At 46.3% G+C, this 20,746-nt stretch overlaps 1 protein-coding gene across 1 annotated transcript in view; it reads right to left on the bottom strand.

The window, feature by feature from the left end:
- Positions 1 to 20,228, bottom strand: part of DLEC1 (DLEC1 cilia and flagella associated protein) — a 72,765-nt gene extending 52,537 nt beyond the window's left edge. The window contains exons 1-6 of the mRNA XM_064277489.1: positions 19,818 to 20,228; positions 13,902 to 14,058; positions 10,406 to 10,516; positions 8,843 to 9,039; positions 8,401 to 8,621; positions 7,513 to 7,591 (exon numbers count right to left, since the gene is read on the bottom strand). Of these exons, the coding sequence (XP_064133559.1) occupies positions 7,513 to 7,591; positions 8,401 to 8,621; positions 8,843 to 9,039; positions 10,406 to 10,516; positions 13,902 to 14,058; positions 19,818 to 20,228 (1,176 nt within the window). The remainder of the gene's footprint in view (positions 1 to 7,512; positions 7,592 to 8,400; positions 8,622 to 8,842; positions 9,040 to 10,405; positions 10,517 to 13,901; positions 14,059 to 19,817) is intronic.
- Between the last annotated feature and the right edge of the window lie 518 nt (positions 20,229 to 20,746).

Here is a 20,746-nt window from a genome sequence, read left to right as displayed (position 1 = left end):
TGCAAGGAAGCCAAACTAGACAATGTGGAGAGACCACAAGGAGAGACCCACTGGGAGGAGAACTGAGAGTCTGAGCTGACAGCCAGTATTAACCACCAGACATGGGAGTGAATAAGCCTTCAGATAATTCTAGCCCCCAGTCTTTTAGTGTTTTGGCTGAGGTCCCAGCTATCACAGAACAGAGATAAGTTGTCCTCAACGTGCCATATCTAATCTGAAAGCAAAGCAAACTGTCCACTAAATCTTGAGGCAATTTGTTACGTGGTCACAGTAACTGGAATACTGAATATATTGAGACACACCAATGAAACTACACCAAAAAGGACCATATCACGCATACTTTGTTGTTGTTTTTTCCCAAGTACTTTTACCACTAATATTGTTCTTCAGCTCCCGATCATACATCTGAGGCTACATTCTTCCCAATATATAAACGCTTAGAATCCTGCAGCCTGAACGCCAGTTACCCTGGAAATCTGACCCTTAGGTTCATTAAGAAGCCACTAGAAGCAGTGACTTCTGGAAGTAGAGTTTATTTCAAGATCCTTCAGATGACTGTGGAAGAAGTGAGCTGCAAGCATGGAAAAGGGGAAGGCACCGTGGATTTGGATTGTAATTAGAGGTATCAGTATGAATTCATGATTTTAAATATGTATGTATATATGCATGTAAGCACATGTGCGCGCACATACATACATGTATACCCACATACCCATATATATGTATGTATATATTTGCTATTTTTCCCCCAGCTCTGTCTGTTGAAAAGACCTGGAAGCAAGTACACCTCTGATACCTCCAGTGGCAACGAGCAGAACTAACGCTCAGACCTTGCTTTCTAAATACCATTCCCCACTAAAAGAAACCTGAGCTTTTTGGAGACTGATTCCAGAACTGGAACAAAGAAAGTAAAAGTTAAGCCTGGAACATCTTGTAACATCAGAATCTAAGTAAGTGCTCCAAAAAATGATAGATCATATAGAAAGAACACAGGTGACAACTTGTAAGGTTCCTACTAAACAAATCTGGATAATTTCAGGAGCAAAACAAACACTGACATTAACAAATGAAACCAGTTTTAGGCTAGACTAACGTATCAGTTTAATCTCGTTACCTAGAATACACCCACTCCGCACTTATTGACAGGGTTAGGTTCCAAGGACTCGGTCCTTAAGCGAAAATCAGCATTATGTGAAGATGGAGGATGATCACATCAGATCCAAAATGGAGGATGGCTACATCATTACATAACTGCCAAACGACTGAGAATCATGGCGCAGTCAAGCTGACACATAACCTTAATCATCAAAGCCAGCATTACTCTCACCTCGCCCCTCGGCATTTGTTACTGCCAAATGTACACTGTTGCTGCGCAAAATAGTCTGACACATTTTTTTACTGTTGTTGTAAACGTGAAATGTCAGGTAACGGGATAGTCGGTAAGTGAGGAGTAGGTGTAATTCTAAGTAGTGGAAGTACTCTCAAATATTGGTCAATGGGATGAAACCTATACAACAGCTGATATATTTTATAGTACCTGGATACATATTTTGAAAAAATAAAACAATCAATTAATCAAGGGGGAATAATTAGTTAACTAAAATGGACCAAACTGATTCTTAAGACTTATTCTCCTGGTTAGGACCTAAGCTGACCAAAAAATTGAATACAGGTCCCAAATGTTTCTTATGGTACTTATAATTGTCCTCATACATTTTGCTCTCCTCTAGTTTGATACTCAGGTTTTAAATGTTGCTATACAGCCAACAGAATTTTGCAAGACCAATGACTTATTCACTGCAAATACATTTTTTCAACAACATAAATGGTGACTATACACATGGACCTCACCGGATGAAACACACAGGAATCAATTCAACTGCATCTTTGGAAAGAGATGATGGAGAAGCTCAATATGATCAGTCAGAAAAAGGCCAGGGCCGACTGCAGAACAGACCATCAATCGCTCATATGTGAGGTTCAAGTGAAGCTGAAGAAAATTAAAACAAGTCCACGAGAGTCAAAATATAACCTTGAGTATATCCCACATGAATTTAGAGGCCATCTCAAGAATAGATTTGACAAATTGAACATTAATCACCGAAAACCAGACAAATTGTGGCATGACATCAAGGATATCATATAGGAAGAAAGTAAACGGTCATTAAAAAAACAAAAGGAAAGAAAGAAAAGGCCAAAGTGGATGTCAGAAAAGACTCTGAAACTTGCTCTCCAACGGAGAGTAGCTAAAGCGAACGGAAGAAATGATGAAGTAAAAGAGCTGAAGAGAAGATTTCAAAGGGCGGTTTGAAAAGACAAAGTAAAGTATTGTAATGAAATGTGCAAAGACCTGAAGTTGGAAGACCAAAAGGGAGGAACACGCTTGGAATTTCTCAAGCCGAAAGGACTGAAGAAAAAACTCAAGCCTCGAGTTGCAATATTGAAGGATTCTATAGAAAAAATATTGAACGACACAGGAAGCATCAAGAGAAAATGGAAGGAATATACAGTCACTGTACCAAAAAGAATTGGTGGACATTCAACCATTTCAGGAAGTGGCACATAATCAAGAACCAATGGTATTGAAGGAAGAAGGCCAAGCTGCACTTGAAGACACTGGTGAAAAACAAGACTCCAGAACACCAACTGAGGTGTTTCAACAAATGGATGCAGCACTAGAAGCGCTCACTCGTCTATGCCGAGAAATTTGGAAGACGGCTACCTGGCCAACCAAAAAGATCCATATTTGTGCCCATATTAGTGCCCATTCCAAAGAAAGGAGATCCAACAGAATGGGAAATACCATTAATACCACATGCAAGTAAAATTTTGCTGACGACAATTCAAAAGCAATTGCAGCAGCACATTGACAGGGAACAGCCAGAAATTCAAGCTGGATTAGAAGAGATGGTGGGATGAGGGGTATCATTGCTGATATGAGATGGATCTTGGCTGAAAGCAGAGACTATCAGAAAAATGTTTACTTGTGTTTTCTTGACTATGCAAAGGCATTTGACTGTGTGATTCTTAACAAATTATTGCGAAGAATGGGAATTCCAGAACACTTAAATGTGCTCATGAGGAATTTGTATGTAGACCAAGAGGCAGTCATTCGAACAGAACAAGGGGTTACTGCATGGTTTAAAATCCGGAAAGGTATGTGTCAGGGTTGTATCCTTTCACCATACTTACTTATTCAATCTGTATGCTGAGCAAAGAATTTGAGAAGCTGGACTATATGAAGAACGTAGCATCAGGATTAGAGGAAGACTCATTAGCAACCTGTGTTATGCAGATGACACACCCTTGCTTGCTGAAAGTGAAGAGGACTTGAAGCACATACTGATGAAGGTCAAAGACCACAAGGATTACACCTCAACATAAAGAAAACAAAAGTCCTCACGACTGGACCAATAACCAACATCATATAAATGGAGAAAAGACTGAAGTTGACAAGGGTTTCATTTTACTTAGATCCACAATCAACACCCATGGAAGCCACAGTCAAGAAATCAAACAACGCATTGCATTGGGTAAATCTGCTGCAAAAGACCTCCTTAAAGTGTTCAAAAGCAAAGATGTCACTTTAAGGACTAAGGTGTTCCTGACCCAAGCCATTGTATTTTTAGTCACCTCATATGCATGTGAAAGCTGGACAATGAATAAAGAAGATCAGAGGAGAATTGAATAAACCATCAACTGCCCCAAGAATGAACAAGTCTGTCTTAGAAGAATTATAGCCAGAATGCTCCTTAGAAGAATGGAATGCAAGACTTTGTCTCATGTGCTTTGGACATGTTATCAGGAGGGAACCAGTCCCTGGAGAAGGACATCATGTTGGTAAAGCAGAGAGTCAGCAAAAGTGAGGAAGACCCTCAACAAGATGGACTGACACAGTGGCTGCACCAATAGGCTCAAGTATAACAATGATTATGAAGATGGCTCATGAACAGGCAGTGTTTCTTTCTGTTGTACACAGGGTTGCTATGAGTTGGAACCAACTCAAGAGCACCGAACAACAACAACAAGCTTGATCTTGATTTGATTCCCCAAGATGGTGGCATAAGGAAGGTGGGGGAAAAAATGACGAAATCTCTATATACTGCTTTGAAGGGATTGCCAGATATGCATTTAAGTTAAAAAAACAAGTGCACTGTACAATAAGAATGGGAGGGTGCTCAGGTATATGTACATAATTGCTTATGATTCTAAGTAGAAACAATGGAAGAACCCAAAGGAATAGAAACAGTTACCTATAGGAAGAAAGAGAGTACAAGGAAGAGGGGACAAGAGTGGAGTTAGTTATTTTAATAGAAAATTACAGCTAATAAATGCAATTGCTTTAATAGAAAATCACAGCTAATAAATGCAGAAGGAATAATAGGATTGGAAATCACCATTTTGTAACCCTGAATGAAAGAAAGAGATCTAGGCAACAATCACCTAAGGCTGCTAAAACCGTTACATGAAAGGTTCAAAAGAACTTTATACAGGATGAACCAGGTTCTGCAGAACAGCATGGTGGAGGTGTCTGACCGCTAACTTCACAACGGGGAAGGGGAACCAAGATCAGCAACCCCTGGCTGATTCCTGTGAGGCAGAGGTCAGACACGGCTCTTTTCTCTGCCATCTTGACCAATTCGGACACCAGCCGTCCCTCCCATAGCGCCCTCTACTTCTCCGCTGGGTTTGATAGCACCCTCTACTTCTCCACCCTCTACTTCTCCACCCTCTACTTCTCCGCCCTCTACTTCTCCGCTGGGTTTGATAATTCACTGCAATGACCACACAGAGCTCGCCGACAGCACTCATGGTTATGGGGTTTATTAGGGAAGCGACAGGTTACTGCTCCGGTTCAGGAACGCTCAGGATACAGTTCTTCCAGCAGGACAGCCTCTTCCCAGCTGTGCCTACAGGCAGGCCTCCTTCTGGCCCTGTGACGGCTGCTCTGCTCAGGCGAGCGTTACAGAGCTCTTTCAGCTCTGTTGATAAGTGCCCCAAGGCACCCCACCCGGCCAGCAAGCCTAGGCTCAGCTATAGCTCTGTAGGCTCACCAATCCTACCTCCACCAGGTACCCAGAGGCACCCTACCCCACCAGCAAGCCAAGGCTCAGCTCTAGCTCCGTGGGTCAGCTATCCTAGCTCCACCAGGTACCCAGAGGCACCCTACCCCACCAGCAAGCCAAGGCTCAGCTCTAGCTCCGTAGGCTCACCAATCCTACCTCCACCAGGTACCCAGAGGCACCCTACCCCACCAGCAAGCCAAGGCTCAGCTCTAGCTCCGTGGGTCAGCTATCCTAGCTCCACCAGGTACCCAGAGGCACCCTACCCCACCAGCAAGCCAAGGCTCAGCTCTAGCTCCGTGGGTCAGCTATCCTAGCTCCACCAAGTACCCAGAGGCACCCTACTCCACCAGCAAGCCAAGGCTCAGCTCTAGCTCCGTGGGTCAGCTATCCTAGCTCCACCAGGTATCCAGAGGCACCCTACTCCACCAGCAAGCCTAGGCTGAGCTCTAGCTCCGTGGGTCAGCTATCCTAGCTCCACCAGGTATCCAGAGGCACCCTACTCCACCAGCAAGCCTAGGCTGAGCTCTAGCTCCGTGGGTCAGCTATCCTAGCTCCACCAGGTACCCAGAGGCACCCTACCCCACCAGCAAGCCAAGGCTCAGCTCTAGCTCCGTGGGTCAGCTATCCTAGCTCCACCAGGTATCCAGAGGCACCCTACTCCACCAGCAAGCCTAGGCTGAGCTCTAGCTCCGTGGGTCAGCTATCCTAGCTCCACCAAGTACCCAGAGGCACCCTACCCCACCAGCAAGCCAAGGCTCAGCTCTAGCTCCGTGGGTCAGCTATCCTAGCTCCACCAGGTATCCAGAGGCACCCTACTCCACCAGCAAGCCTAGGCTGAGCTCTAGCTCCGTGGGTCAGCTATCCTAGCTCCACCAAGTACCCAGAGGCACCCTACCCCACCAGCAAGCCAAGGCTCAGCTCTAGCTCCGTGGGTCAGCTATCCTAGCTCCACCAGGTATCCAGAGGCACCCTACCCCACCAGCAAGTCTCCCACACAAAGGTGCTCAGCTTTCTCGCTCCCCGGGCCGGGCTGTCTCCTGCCGGTCTTCTGGTTCTGCTACTGCTGCTTCTTGCCGTCTTTGGTGTTACAGCTTGCTCTCTCTCTCAGGCTCCTGGTTCCAGGAGCTTCTCAGCACAGGGGTCCCAGGTCCAAAGGACACACTCCACTCCTAGCTCTTCTTTCTTGGTAGTGGTGAGATCCTCTCCTTCTCGCCTCTGTGATGGCTCATTTTAAGCCTAGCAGGATGGCAAAGCTGACCAATTCCTTCCTTAGTGTCCCAGATGCCTTATTTCCATGGTCCCACCCCCACACAGGTGCCATGAAATTTTTGCATTATTAGCAAGCTATCCAATCGGGCCACAATTACATCATTTGTACAGTCCCACTCAAGTGATTGGGTTACAAGACTACGTGAGAAAGGTTGTATAAACATGATCCATTGCACTGGTGGCTCCCAGTATCTGAAGCCACTCATCAGTCTTATCATCACTGAAAATGGGAAAACCAGATATAACGCCCCTCCTGATGGGATGCAGTAAGAAATGCACGCACCACCAAGGAAGTGTTCTTGCCAAAAAAAAAAAAACAACTGAACCTGAATCTAATCAAACCTCTACAACTAACTATAGGTTTACAGGAAATACAGATGATAAAGGAACATGTTTAATGTCACCACATATGCAATTAGCCAAATCCAAGACGTCAGAAATTGCAGTGTCTTTAATAAATAAATGGATTAAAAAAAAAAAAAAAAAGCAGGGTGGGGGAGGAATTACCACCAAATTAAGGAGATCTAAGAGATATTTTTATGAAATGAAATATGTAGACCTTGTTTGGATTCTGATTCAAAGAAACCAACTGTAAATTGATTTTTTTTTTTTTAAACAAATGGGGGGAAATCCGACATGAACCAGGTATTAGTTCACGGTGTCAATATTGTTGAGCGTGATCACGGTATTATGCTTTTTTTTAAGTCCTTAGCTGCTAGAGATTCCTACTGAAGTATTAACTGAAGAATGACATGATTTCTAGGACTTCCGTTCATACACTCCAAACTTTTTTAACAAATGGGGGAAGTCAGACATGGTCTGGGTGCTGGTTGACATTAAGGAATCATAGTTAGTATCGCTGGGTGTGCTAATGGTATTATGGTTTTTTTTGTTGTTGTTTCTAGTCCTCGTCTGTTAGAGATACTTCCTGAAGTATTAAATGAAGGATAAGATGTCTTGGTTTACTTTAAAATATTCCAGTACACTCACGTGCACAGAGACACACCACAAAGAAGCTAGAGGGGTGTGCCAGGCAGATGGAACAAGATGACAGAATGTAGATAACTGCTGAAGGTTGGTGATGGGCAGATAAGAATTCATTACAGACTCCCCCTAGATATGTGTATGCTCAATAAAGTCCACGAGAAAGATTTTGAAAAAATGAGAAGATATCTACCTCATAAACTGGTCCAATTTCATAATCTGTGAAAAACCCAATTGATGGCTTCGCTAGAAACACTGGCGTATCCGCACAACTGTGGGCCAGAAGAAGGGGAAAGGCTGTTAGTTCTGATGAATGCAAAAACAGATACATTCAAGTCATCAAAGATATTCACAATGTGTTGATTTTTTAAAAGCAGGTTATAAAATAATATGGCAGCACGGTCCAGTCTTTCTGCAGACATCTGTAGTTATACATTTCATTTTCAATATGCATGGAGAAAACTCTTGAAGTTTAAACACCAAAATGTTAACTGGGTTTTTAATACAGTGTCATCTATCCTTTTGGATATTAGTGTTTCCTAATTGTTTCTTAATAAAAAAAAAAAAAATGTTTCTTAATAGACATGTATTATTTGACTAATAAAGAAATATTCATACTTTTAAGTCCATTAAAATTATGAATCCATGAAACAACTCATTCCCTTCATTAAGATAATTACTAAAACATAGCTGAAGGCACTCTATTAAAAAAAAATCACAATTTATACTAATTATTTATAATAAATCAAATTTTAAACATTTTTATTATCCAAGACATATAAACCCAGTGGAAGGAGCACATGACTATAGAGAGATTCCTTCCACTTGACCAGGCTATCTGGATGTAAGCAAAGGGTCAATACCAACCACTACTTCCTGAGGCCCTGGGGGGTCAGAGAAGCGCAAACACAGGACAGTGGACTAGGGGTGTCCACAGGCATCTGTGGGTGTCCCAAGTCCATTCTGACACCCTGCCCCCAACAGTCCAGGGACCTCCATGAGTTGGACCAAACCCAAGACCTCTGGTTTTCACTCTAAAGGGGCAGGTTTCTGAGAACGCAAGTCAGGAATGATAACACACCTCTGTTCTGACACTACACCCTGGAGCCCTCTGATCCGTCCTGGCTTCTTTGTAGGAAAAAGAAGAGACCTGCCTCCATGCAGTGTGTTAGGAGGGAAAAACCGAGGGTTTCTCAAGAAGCGGTTCCGACTCTCCATTCGGGCAAGCAGAAGTCGCTCCATTTCTCTCTGTGGCACACTTAAGTGGTTCATCCAGTTTTTATTCTTTGGTACAGTTGCTTTCTTTGAAACACACAAGAGTATGAAGTCAATGGAAGGCAAAGGGGCTGTGTGTGCTGACATCTTGACCGACCGCATGACTCCCAGGCGGCCAGTGCAAAGGCTGCCCCCTACTTTGCTGTGGGTTCATTCGAGCTTCCTGTGCCATCTTGAACTCCTTCCCCCTCACCACCCCGTCCGCACTGCTCACACACACATCACCGTGCACAGACTTCAAAACTAACCTTGGCAGTTTTTTCGGTCCTGTGTTCGGCCTTGAGAGACGAGTCCCAGGTCAAAGTATCCAAACTGAGCCCTAACTTGTCAGCATCAGCAACCTTCTTTCTGCATAAAACTTCAAGCCTCTTGGCCAGCTCTTTATTTGGGACAGCACGCTTCCCACAACTAAATGTCAGTTTTTGACACCCAGGGAGGGAGCTGCCTGTGGCACCAAGGAAACAAACGGAGTTCTGGATCAAGGTGAGGAAGTGGACGGACGTTGCTGAGATGACTGATAAAACTACTAAAGCCACAGTCAGCACGACAGTTCCTCCTAAGTTTTCACGTTTACTACACCAGATGTAGCTGCTCTTCAGCATATGGACAGTTGGAACTTGCTCTGTGTGTTCAAGACTTAGGACTGAAGTACTGAAATGTTTGCTCGGTTTTTTACACAGTCAAAGAGCATGAAAGACGCTTTTCACACACACTCGTGCATACACACACCCCACGTCTGAAGATGCTTTTTAAAAAGCTTGCATGAAGAATCAAAATTCGTGTCAGTTTTTCACACCTATAAGGTCACCCCCAAAAGGTTAAGTGAGAATATTCACTGCTAACGAGAACGCAATGAAACAGTCACCACCACTCACATCTTTGCACAACACCTGGGAAACGCTCAATAACTGTTAGCTCCATCCTTATTCACCTGCCCAATATAGCGAGTTTCCAACTAACTTTACGATACTAAGAGGCTTTGTATCCCATGACACTTGGTTATGCTGCCTCTTTCTGGCCTTGGAGCTTGGTCTAAGTAGAACTCCCTTCTCATGGGCACCTTCAGTTCTCTAGATCCCAACCCTCACATCCCAAACCCTTTCTCAGCTCCAGAACCCCAGAGATCACCACACAGTCCCACAGACTGGGATTGCTGGGTCGCCTGTCCTCTATGCACGGCACTGCTAGGCAATCGGATGTGTACCCACAGTTTATTCATTCTCCGCATCTACATGGTGACTCTCCCCAAAACTCGCCTCTGCTTAAGCCTGCAACACAGCCCCCCACTCCTCTCACCCTCAAAAGACCTTGCCTCCCACATCACAGGAAACCCGCTCAGCACCACACACGTACACACCCTTGTCTGCCTCCCCACTCACCCTCCCTCCATCCTCAAAGGATGAAGAGTCGCTCTTTCCTGTATGAGCAACTCCCTAAACCCATGTTCTTTCTGCCTCCATCTCCTCCTTTTTCCATAAGGAATTTGCTCCCTCGCCTATCTATACCTTCAGTTTCCCCCTTCTTGGTTCTCTCAGCTACATCTTAAGTATTTTCACATCTCCTTGTGTTGGGCAGTTGACGAGAACATCACCTGGAGAAGCTAGGACTTCTATCTTGCAGGCATTTGAGGGCTAGTGAGGAGGTGGCGTGATCAGATATGACTTTCCTAAAAGTCACTAACAAAATTACAGAAAAGGGAGAAAAATACCTGTGAAAAGGGAAATGGCAGCAAAGATGATCAGTGTGGTCCTGCGACTAAAGGATTTTCCTGGAATGACAGCAGAGGCTCAAGGAGGGTGCAGACACATTACCTTTGGGTGCAGAGCAAAATGGTATCGTGTCACTGTAGTAATCTTCTGGGCAGATCAAATGATGTTTCCGTAGCAACTCGCTGTCCACACACCATCTGAAGACAGACTTGACTACATAGGAGGGAAAGAGGATAAAGGTGTTTCGAGCCAGGCTGATGTTGGGGAATCTACACCCAGACTTTCTTCGTCCTCTGAGCCAAACTAACAAAATTCTTTCTCAGAAACCTGTGGTAATGCTGAGATTTAAGAAACTAACCAGCAAATACATTATCGGCCACTTCAAAGAGGCCAACCATTGGGCAAGGCTGGGTAGTGGTATTATTTAAAACATTGTTACAGAAACAAGCAAATCTGTCTTGGAAGTACAGCCAGAATGCTCCTTAGAAGCAAAGATGACAAGAGTCCATCTCACATACTTTGGACATGTTATCAGGAGGGACCAGTCCCTAGAGAAGGACATCATGCTTGGTAAAGTACAGGGTCAGCGAAAAAGAGGAAAACCCTCAACAAGATGGATTGACACAGTAGCTGCAACAATAGGCTGAAACATAACGACTCTGAGGATGGCGCAGGACTGGGCTGTGTTTTGTTCTGTTGTGCACAGGGTCACTATGAGTCGGACCCGACTCGCCAGCACCTAAGAACAACACTGCTACAGAAAGGTCTATAACAGAACAGAATTAAGAGAAGTGTGGCAGATTGAATAACTAGCCCCAATTCTTCACCCTTCCCTATATCCACACTCTTTGCCACGCGACTTTGCAGTCCCTGCTTCTAGAGGCAGAGTGCACTTCTTCACTCTTGACGTTGGGCTTGGCCATGGGATGTCCTTTGGCCAATGAGAAGTTAGATGGGGTTTGAAACGCGCTTGAGCAGTTGCCTAGCTGGGCTTTCCCTCATGCACCTTTGCCACCACCATGAGGAGAGCTTCCTTGGCGGACTGCTATCCCTTTACCTTGACCTCAGCATAAATTCGCATGGAGCCAACTTGAGCCCAACCTCTAGCAAGGAGCCCAGCTCAGCTGAACTCACAGCCTGAAGCCAGCCAAGCCCAGCTAGATCAGCCTACTCCCAAGAGACCCACGGGCACATGAAAGTCTCATTTAATAAAGTGGGAAGTCAATAATTAGTATCTATGGGTGATAAGCCATGAAACAGTTTAAAAAAATTTTTTTTTTTTTTATGGGTGATAAGCCATGAAACAGTAGTAAAGACATTATTTAGAGTATCCAAAAGAATTAAACTAGAAAGGGTCACCTTTGGCAAGTGGACTGAAGTTCGGAGAACTTATATTTTATTATAAGTTCTTCTAAGTTACTGGTTTTTTAAAATAATGTATATTTATTACTTTGCTTAAAAAAATTAAGGAAAAAAATAGGAGTAGAGGAAGGCTTGGAAGGTTGTTTCTTGCCTCATTAACCAATATTATCTTAAGACATGGGGTCTTTCAATGGCCCTTCCCTTTGGAGGCTCCCTATAACCGAGGGTATACAGGAGCCAAGTGAATAACACGTTTTCCCCATCATATGTCCTAATTTATGAATTTTTAGGTTTGGCCTAGTTACCGTAATAGTCATGGATCAATTAGGAAAAATCAGAAGATAAGATTAAAACCTCCCTACAAAGGGCAAAGGACCACATGAAAAACTGCATCCTCTCCTTCTGATACCACTCCCTCCATAGACAGATAGGTGGATGGATGGATGAACAAGAAGAGAAAACTCTTCCTGACAGTAGAAACCATCTGATAAAAACAGAAGAAATTATTACAATCATTATAGAGGTGGCTGATTCAAGAAGGAGTTGTCGGTGAATGCTGGTCAGTGGAGGTCTAGTGAGAAACAGATTATTGGTATAATCTGAGAATAAAAAAAAGAATTTTTTTTTTTTTGAGCCCTCCACAAACTACTACTCAATTATAAAGGAAAAATGCTGAATTTAATGTGAAGAACCATGGCAGACACCAACATGACCAGGTGATCAAGGTTAATAACACCTGTGCTTCCTGATGTGATGTGGCGCTCCTGCCAAGAACGCATGGCCCAAGTCTAGTCATGAAAAAAAAGAAAAGTTAGAGAATGAAAGCCCTGCCAACAACTTTCAAAAATGTGGAAGACAATAGATCAAGGAATTATTCCAAATGAAGGAGCCAAAAAAGACATGTGACAACTAAATGCAACTTGATTCTTAGATAGGATCCTGGACCAGAAACAAAAACGAGACTCTTGTGACAACAAGTAGAATCTGAATGGGACGTGTGTTGTACCAGTGATTTCCTAACTCGGAGGGTTGTGTGTGTGTGACAGGAAGTGGCATCTGAATGGGACGTGTGTTGTACCAGTGCTGACTTCCTGATTTGGAGGGTAGTGTGTGTGTGACAGGAAGTGGCATCTGAATGGGACGTGTGTTGTACCAGTGCTGACTTCCTGACTTGGAGGGTAGTGTGTGTGTGACAGGAAGTGGAATGTGAATGGGACTTGTGTTGTACCAGTGATTTCCTGACTTGGAGGGCTGTGTGTGGCTGACAGGAAGTGGAATCTGAATGGGACTTGTGTTGTACCACTGATTTCCTGACTTGGAGGGCTGTGTGTGTGTGACAGGAAGTGGAATCTGAATGGGACTTGTGTTGTACCACTGATTTCCTAACTTGGAGGGCTGTGTGTGGGTGACAGGAAGTGGAATCTGAATGGGACATGTGTTGTACCAGTGATTTCCTGACTTGGAGGGCTGTGTGTGGGTGACAGGAAGTGGAATCTGAATGGGACTTGTGTTGTACCAGTGATTTCCTGACTTGGAGGGCTGTGTGTGGCTGACAGGAAGTGGAATCTGAATGGGACTTGTGTTGTACCAGTGATTTCCTGACTTGGAGGGCTGTGTGTGGGTGACAGGAAGTGGAATCTGAATGGGACGTGTGTTGTACCAGTGATTTGCTGACTTGGAGGGCTGTGTGTGTGTGACAGGAAGTGGAATCTGAATGGGACTTGTGTTGTACCAGTGCTGACTTCCTGACTTGGAGGGTTGTGTGTGTGTGTGACAGGAAGTGGAATCTGAATGGGACTTGTGTTGTACCAGTGCTGACTTCCTGACTTGGAGGGTTGTGTGTGTGTGATGGGAAGTGGAATCTGAATGGGACGTGTGTTGTACCAGTGATTTCCTGATTTGGGGGGTAGTGTGTGTGTGACGGGAAGTGGAATCTGAATGGGACGTGTGTTGTGCCAGTGATTTCCTGATTTGGGGGGTAGTGTGTGTGTGACGGGAAGTGGAATCTGAATGGGACGTGAGTTGTACCAGTGCTGACTTCCTGATTTGGGGGGTTGTATGCTGATTATGTAGGATAGTGCCCCTGTTTAAATACACGCACTCTGGAGCACTTTGTGGTGATAAGACTTCAAAATGTTCAGAAAAATACCAGAGCATGGGCAATGGGGCAAATGCAGGAAAATATTAACAGCTGGGGAGTCGGGGTGAAGGGCACCTGGTAGTTCTTCACACACACCTGGAGGCAACTTGATGACGTTGGAGGCCTCAAGGGTCTGTGCTTCAGCCTGCTGCGTGGCCCGCTCTTCCTCCGCCATGGCCCGAGCGCGGGCCTGAATGATGTGCCTCTCCACCATTTCAACCTCATCCAGTCGCTGCTTGTAGAGTTCTCGAATCTGGCAGGTGGATGACCAGACATACAGAAATCTGGTGAGACCACACAGCTCTATGCGATGCATGCCAATATCAGAGCTCCCATGGGACACAGAAGAACAGTCGCAGAATTATAGAGACTATCTGCCAACCTGACAGATGTGAAAACTGAGACCCACAGAGGGGAAATAACTTAAGATTTCACAGAAAAGTCAGTAACAGAGCCAAGCCTGGAACCCTGTCTCCTGACTCCTGGTTCTGTAGCAAAGAACTCTGAAATACCACATACGAGTTACCACACCACCTGTGGCAGACAAGGGACTGTCGCCCAGGTCCCCCTTCAAGGAAAGACATGCTGGCCAGCTGCAGGGAACGCAGTCAGCTGACGGCTCTCAGCCGTCAGCCGTCAGCCCCTTCAGAGTCGACCTGAGCTGCTGGAAAGGGCTCAGCTGAGATCATGTGCTTCCAGGGATGCGCCATGCAGTGACTGAGAGAGGCAGGGTTAAAAATGGCTGAGGTGCAATTGATTACTTTTGTGTGTGGCCTTTCCAGCCATGGTCTTGTAACTGCCACCAAAGTGACTGGGCAGGGCTGTGTGATAAAGTAACTGCGGCCCACCAAGGGGATTGGTCAGTTTTGCCTTAAAAGAGAGCCAATTCCAGAGCAGAGAGGAGGATCCTACTACCACCAAGGAAGAACAGCCAGGAGCAGAAAGCCTGTCCTTTGTACTCGGGATTCGGGCGCTGAGAAGTTCCTGGAAGCAGGAGACAGAAAGAGAGCAAGCTGTAACCCTGAAGACGGTGAGAAGCGGCAGCAAGAGAGATCCAGCAGCAGGAGGCAGTGCGGTGGGCTTCACTACCACAGAGAGAGAAAGATGAGCACCTCTGGGCAGAGACTGAGGGCCAGGGAGAGGCGTGCCTGTGAGCACAGCTGGGAAGAGGCTGTACTGACAGAAGAACTGTAATCCTGAGTGTTCCTGAGCCTGAATTATAACTGTCACTTCCCTAATATACACCATAACTTTGAGTATGGTCTGTGAGTTCTGTGTGGCCATCGCAATGAATTATCAAACCCAGCAGAGAAGTAGAGGGTACTGCGGGAGGAATGGTCGGTGTCAGAATTGATAAAGATGGCAGACAAAGGAGAAAAGTCTGACCTCCCTCACAGGAATCAGCCTTGGGCTGTTGATCTTGGTCCTCCTTCCCCCTTGTGAAGTTAGAGGACAGACGCCACCCACATGACGTTTTTACAATGCCTAGCTAGTCTGGCCCAAAAAGAGAAACTCTGACAGGCAATACTGTCTCCAGAGCAACCTGTCACGTTTGCTCACGGTTGTGGGGCCTGCATCGTGTAGTTAGGCTTCTTCTACTGGTCAATTCTGCCTCCTCCCCTTCTCTTCACAGGGGTTGATCTCTCATAAACACTTGCACCCCAAACTCTCAGGGTCTGCTTCCAGATAGCTCAACCTAGGTGCCCAACACACTCCTTCACGCTGATTACAGAGTGACTAGCCAGCCATGCATCTGATCTGTATTTTGAGTTCAGACTTCTGGAAGCAAGAGGCAGATGGCTCACTGGGCGAGGTAATGTTAAGACAGTTTGTGTAGGGAGACAATGTTCCTTATTATACTCCTAGATCTGGTAGGATCTCAAAAATGTGTGAGGTGTTCTTCTAACAAAGACCTACACTAGGGGAGAGAAATGAATCAGATACAATGTCTGCCCTCAAGGAGTTTACATTTCAGCAGGAAGGCCCAGGAAAGGATACAAAGAAGTGGAACACAGTCGTAAAAGCACCGTGATACCAACATGAATGAGGATACACGAAAGGCTGGGAGAAGGTGGCTGAGTCTTGTTAGGGTCAAGAAAGGTCCTTGTCTTGGTCATCTAGTGCTGCTGTGACAGAAATACCATAAGTGGATGGCTTTAACAAACACAAGTTTATTCACTCACAGTTTAGACAGCTAGAAGTCCAAATTCAGGGTGGGAGCTCCAGGGGAAGGCTTTCTCTGTCAGCTCTGGAGGAAGGTCCTTGTCATCAGTCTTCCCCTGGACTAGGAGTTTCTCCGCACAGGAACCCCAGCACTGCTTTCTTGGTGGTGTGAGGTCCCCTTGTCTCTCTGCTCGCTTCCCTCTTTTATATCTCAAAAGAGATTGGTTCAAGACACAATCCAGTCTTGTAGATTGAGTCCTGCCTCGTTAACATAACTGCCACCTATTCTACTTCATTAACATCACAGAGGTAGGATTTACAACAGGAAAATCACCTCAGATGACAAAATGACGGACAGTCACACAACACTGGGAATCGTGGACTAGCCAAATTGATACATGTATTTTTGGGGGACATAATTCAATCCATGATAGCCCTCTTCAGGGGACAGTGGCCAAGGACAGCTCCAAAACATAAGGTACCATGCTTTGTGTCCTGTCTTATTATTTAGGTCTGGCTGTAATTCCTGACTCCAGGTCTTGAATGCAAGAGTTAGCATCTTATCCAAATAAAGATACCAGTAACAACACCAACCAGCACTTAGTGAGTGCTTGCTAGCCGCCAGGTGTTCAATGTTATAAATGCTTTCCTTATGAACTCATTTAATCCTTAAAACAACCTACAGGTAAAATTATTATTATCCCCACTTTACAGATGAGGAAAGTGAACCATGTAGAAGTAAGGATTTCCCAAGATGATACAGGCAGTATTTGGAGAAGCCAGGATTTGAACCCAGAGCGCAGGGTTCCAGAACACTTGCTTTTAGTCATGAGACCTATTTCCATACCGACGTGAGGAAATCTAGTACCCAAAGGGGTTGCCTGGGGAACAAGTCAGATTAAGAGAGAAATTCCATATTGAAAGGTGGCTACCACTTCTGCCAGGGAGGATGAATTCCAGAGCTGCAGCGGCAATCCTATCCAGCCCCTTCAGAGTCTACTCATCCAGAGACAGACGAGACGCAGAAGAGCAAGGAAGAGACAAGGAGAGAGAGAGAGAGAAGTACCGGTATGAGAACAGTAGTATCAGACGGGTGGGAATAATGGATGGCTGCTCTTTTTTAAGTTTTTTTGTAATTGCAGAATTTACGTGTAATGCAAAAGTAGAAGCATGCAAAGTAATTTTTATCAGATTTTTTCTTATGTGTATGTTATTATAAGAATGAAATTATCTTAACATTGTTCCGCAATGTTCTTTGCTAAATTAATAAATGGCAGGTAACTTTCTGTCTATAAAACCAAACCAAACCCAATGACATGGAGTCCGACTCACAGCGACCCTATAGGACAGAGCAGAACTGCCCCAAGGAGCACATGGCAGATTCAAACTGTTGACCTCTTGGTTAACAGCTGTAGCACTTAACCACTACACCACCAAGGTTTCCTTCTGTCTATAATATAGGTATAATTCTGCCTATAATTTAGGTGTAATTCATTACTTTTAACAGCTGCATGGTACTCTATAATGTAGATATACCAAATTTATAAAGTTAACATATTTTTGCATAGTTATATTTCTGTAGGACCACTCTTTAAACTTTTATGGATTCTGAAATTTTTGAAATGAATATTACTGTTTTTTATTTTTTTTTTAATTCAAAGCTTTTTTCTTTTCTTTTTTTAAGAAGGATCACTCTCTGCCAGTTCAGACCTTGGTACAGTGACTAGTGGTGGGAGGGATATTAAGGAGACAGAAATTAAGAAACCAGTTGATTGGTCACGAGGGTTACAGCACTCCGCACATTCCGGCTCATGTGAATGACTGGGGTGAGTCAGAGGTTCAAGGGCTCAAATGGACCACAAGTACCACAGCCTCCACCAGACTGAGTCCCGGACAACTGGATGGTACCCAGCTACTACTGACTGCTCTGACGGGGATCACAATAGACGGTTCTGGACAGAGCTAGAGAAAAACGGAGAACAAAATTCAAACTCACAAAAAAAAAAAAAAAAAAGACCAGGCTTACTGGGCTGACAGAGATTGGAGAAACCGTGAGAGTATGGCCCCTGGACACTCTTGCAGCTCAGTACTGAAGTCACCTCTGGGTTCACCCTTCAGCCAAAGTTTGGACAAGTCCATAAAACAAAATGAGGCTAAACGGGCACGCCAGTCCAGGGGCAAGGACGAGAAGGCAGGAGGGGACAGGAAAGCTGGACGAATGGAAATGGGGAAACCAAGGCTGAAAAGGAGAGAGTGTTGATATGTCGTGGGGATGGGAACCAATGTCACAAAATAATGTGCATTAATTTTTTAATGAGAAACTGATTTGCTCTCTAAACCTTCATCTAAAGCAAAAAAAAAAAAAAAAGATATGAACTACATAAAAAAAAAGTTCAAGGTCAAGGTCTGGTTTGCACTGGCTGAAGTCTTAGCAGAGTGAATGTGGTGTTATTCCCTGTGGACTCCCCACTGTCTAGAACAGGGCACGGCACATAACTGACGATCAATAAAATGTGTGAAATGAATGAAGGGATGGCTGAAGCTGGAGAGGAGGCACAGGCCAGGGAGAGGACAAAAAGAGGACACAGAGGTAGGTCTGAGAGGCAGGAGGGACTGCAGGGCAAAGAGGTAGGAGCGTGTGTGTGTGAAGGCCCAGGGGAGGAGTGCCGTGAGGCTGAAGGGGGTCGGCCGTCCGGGCGGCGGAGTCAGATCCCGCAGAGCGCCCACGCCAGCTGGTTTTCTTCTCGCACAGCCGAGGAAGCAGGGCTGTTCTTTCAGAGACTGAGCAACCTAAAATCTGGGCATCAGTTGTGACTTGTGATGTAAAGGCAGCTCAAAAGGGGGTGACTTTTGGCTTCATCAGCTTAGGAAACAACAGCCATTCAGCTCTCCGACCAGTCAGGTGTGTGTATACAGAGAAACAGCTAGACCCTACAGATATATGCCATGTGTGTAGTATGTGTGTATTTGCATATGTGTGTGTATAGATGCTACAGATACGCCATAACGTGTGTGTATATGCAGAGTGTCCTCCCACTAGAATGTCAGCTTTGTGGGCTCACTGACTTGGTTGGCTCTTTCCCACAGAGCCTGGCAGGGACAGGTTACCCAATAAGCAAGGCACACAAGGGCTTAATTGTGCTTACTTACTAACCTGTAGTGCACAATTTCACCTGTTTTTCTTTCATGTGGTGAAACTCATGTGAAATTGTGCACTAGAGATTAGTAACCTGCTGCCCTCGAGGCCATTCCTACTCACAGCAACCCTGTAGGACCGAACAGAGCTCCCCCCATAGGGTTACCAAGGAGCAGCTGGTGGATTCGAACTGCCAACCTTTTGGTTAGCAGCTGAGTTCCTAACCAGTGTGTTACCAGGACTCCACAGATTAGTAAATAAACACATTAAGCCTGTGCGTACCTTGCTTACTGCAAGGGGTGTGTTCACGGTTAACGCGCCCCTGCAGTGGCACCTTGGTGGCGCAGTGGTTAAGAGCGACGGCTGCTAACCAAAAGGTCAGCGGTTGGAATCCAGCAGGCGCCCCTGGGAAACCGTATGGGGCAGCTCTACTGTGTCGTGTAGGGGCGCCGTGAGTCGGGATGGCCCCAGTGAATCGGGATGGCCCCGAGGGCGGTGGGCTTGCCTTGTTTCGGCGTGCAGTGGCACCCGGCAGGTGCCGACAGGGGTGGGAGTGCCGAGCCCGGCCGGCGCCCGCCTCCCTGCAGGTGCAGGTGCCGGTGCCAGTGCCGGTGCCGGTGCCGGTGCCGGTGCAGGTGCAGCCGGCCCCCCGCGTCCGCAGACCCCAGGCCACCGCGTCGCCGAGGGCGCGGCCAGGAGCCGGGCGGCGTTACCTGCTGCAGCGAGTCCACGAACTGCTCGTGGCGCGCATCCTCGCTGCCGCGGGCCCTGATCAGGCTGCTGCTCGCGTGCTCGCCGATCGCCTCGGCCGAGTAGAGGCCGCGGAAGACGAGGCTGAGCAGGTACGAGACGTCCTGGCTGCGGAGCGAGGTGGGGCGCAGACGCAGCAGCTGCGGCTCGGCTCGGCGAGCGAGCTCGAGCGGCGGGACGCGGCGGGGCCGGCCGCCGGCGCTGCGCTGGAAGCCCTCGGCGTAGGCGAAGGAGGACAGCAACGAGGACCTGAAGGTGGACTGGCTGGGGCTGGGGGACCGGGTCAGGTTCGTGGTGGGCCCCCAGGTGGCCCTCCGGGACAGGCACGACTCGGACTCGGACCCTCGCTGCGCGCCGGCGCTCTCGGTCTCCATGGCAACGGAGCCGCGACTCTCTCCGACCGAACTTCCGCTTCCTGTCCCGCCCCTTCCGCCACGCCTCCTCCCGAGAGCGTCGTCGGTGTGTCAACGTCATCGACGTTGGCCTCATCAGCACCGCCCCTCTAGGGTGCCCTTACTGAGTATGGCGCCCGGATGGGGAGGGGGTGAGTGGCGCAGCCAGGCCAGAGTAAGAGCAAAACCTTGCTCCTAAGCACCCAGCTGCACCCATCCATCCATTCTTTAACTTGTCCAGCAATTATTCACTCACTCACTTAACTTTTTGACTGTAAAAAGATTGTTTCAGGTCCACTGGGAGCTGGAGATACCAAGATACTGCTTCTGCCCTTGGGGAGCTCACACGAGTGTGTGCGTGTGCGCGTGTGCGTGTGTGTGTGAGATGGAGTGTGTAAGAAGAGGTCAGGGTTGTGGTCGGAGAGGGTACAGTAAAACGGGAGGGGTCAATAAAACAACTACAGCTTAAGGGGTTAAGGCTAAGATGGAGATAAGCGTTG

The sequence above is a fragment of the Loxodonta africana genome, chromosome 27 (assembly GCF_030014295.1).
Source record: "Loxodonta africana isolate mLoxAfr1 chromosome 27, mLoxAfr1.hap2, whole genome shotgun sequence".
Classification (NCBI taxonomy): Eukaryota; Metazoa; Chordata; class Mammalia; order Proboscidea; family Elephantidae; genus Loxodonta; species Loxodonta africana.
Note: the sequence above shows the minus strand (reverse complement) of the source record. Positions and strands in the feature narration are given on the sequence as shown.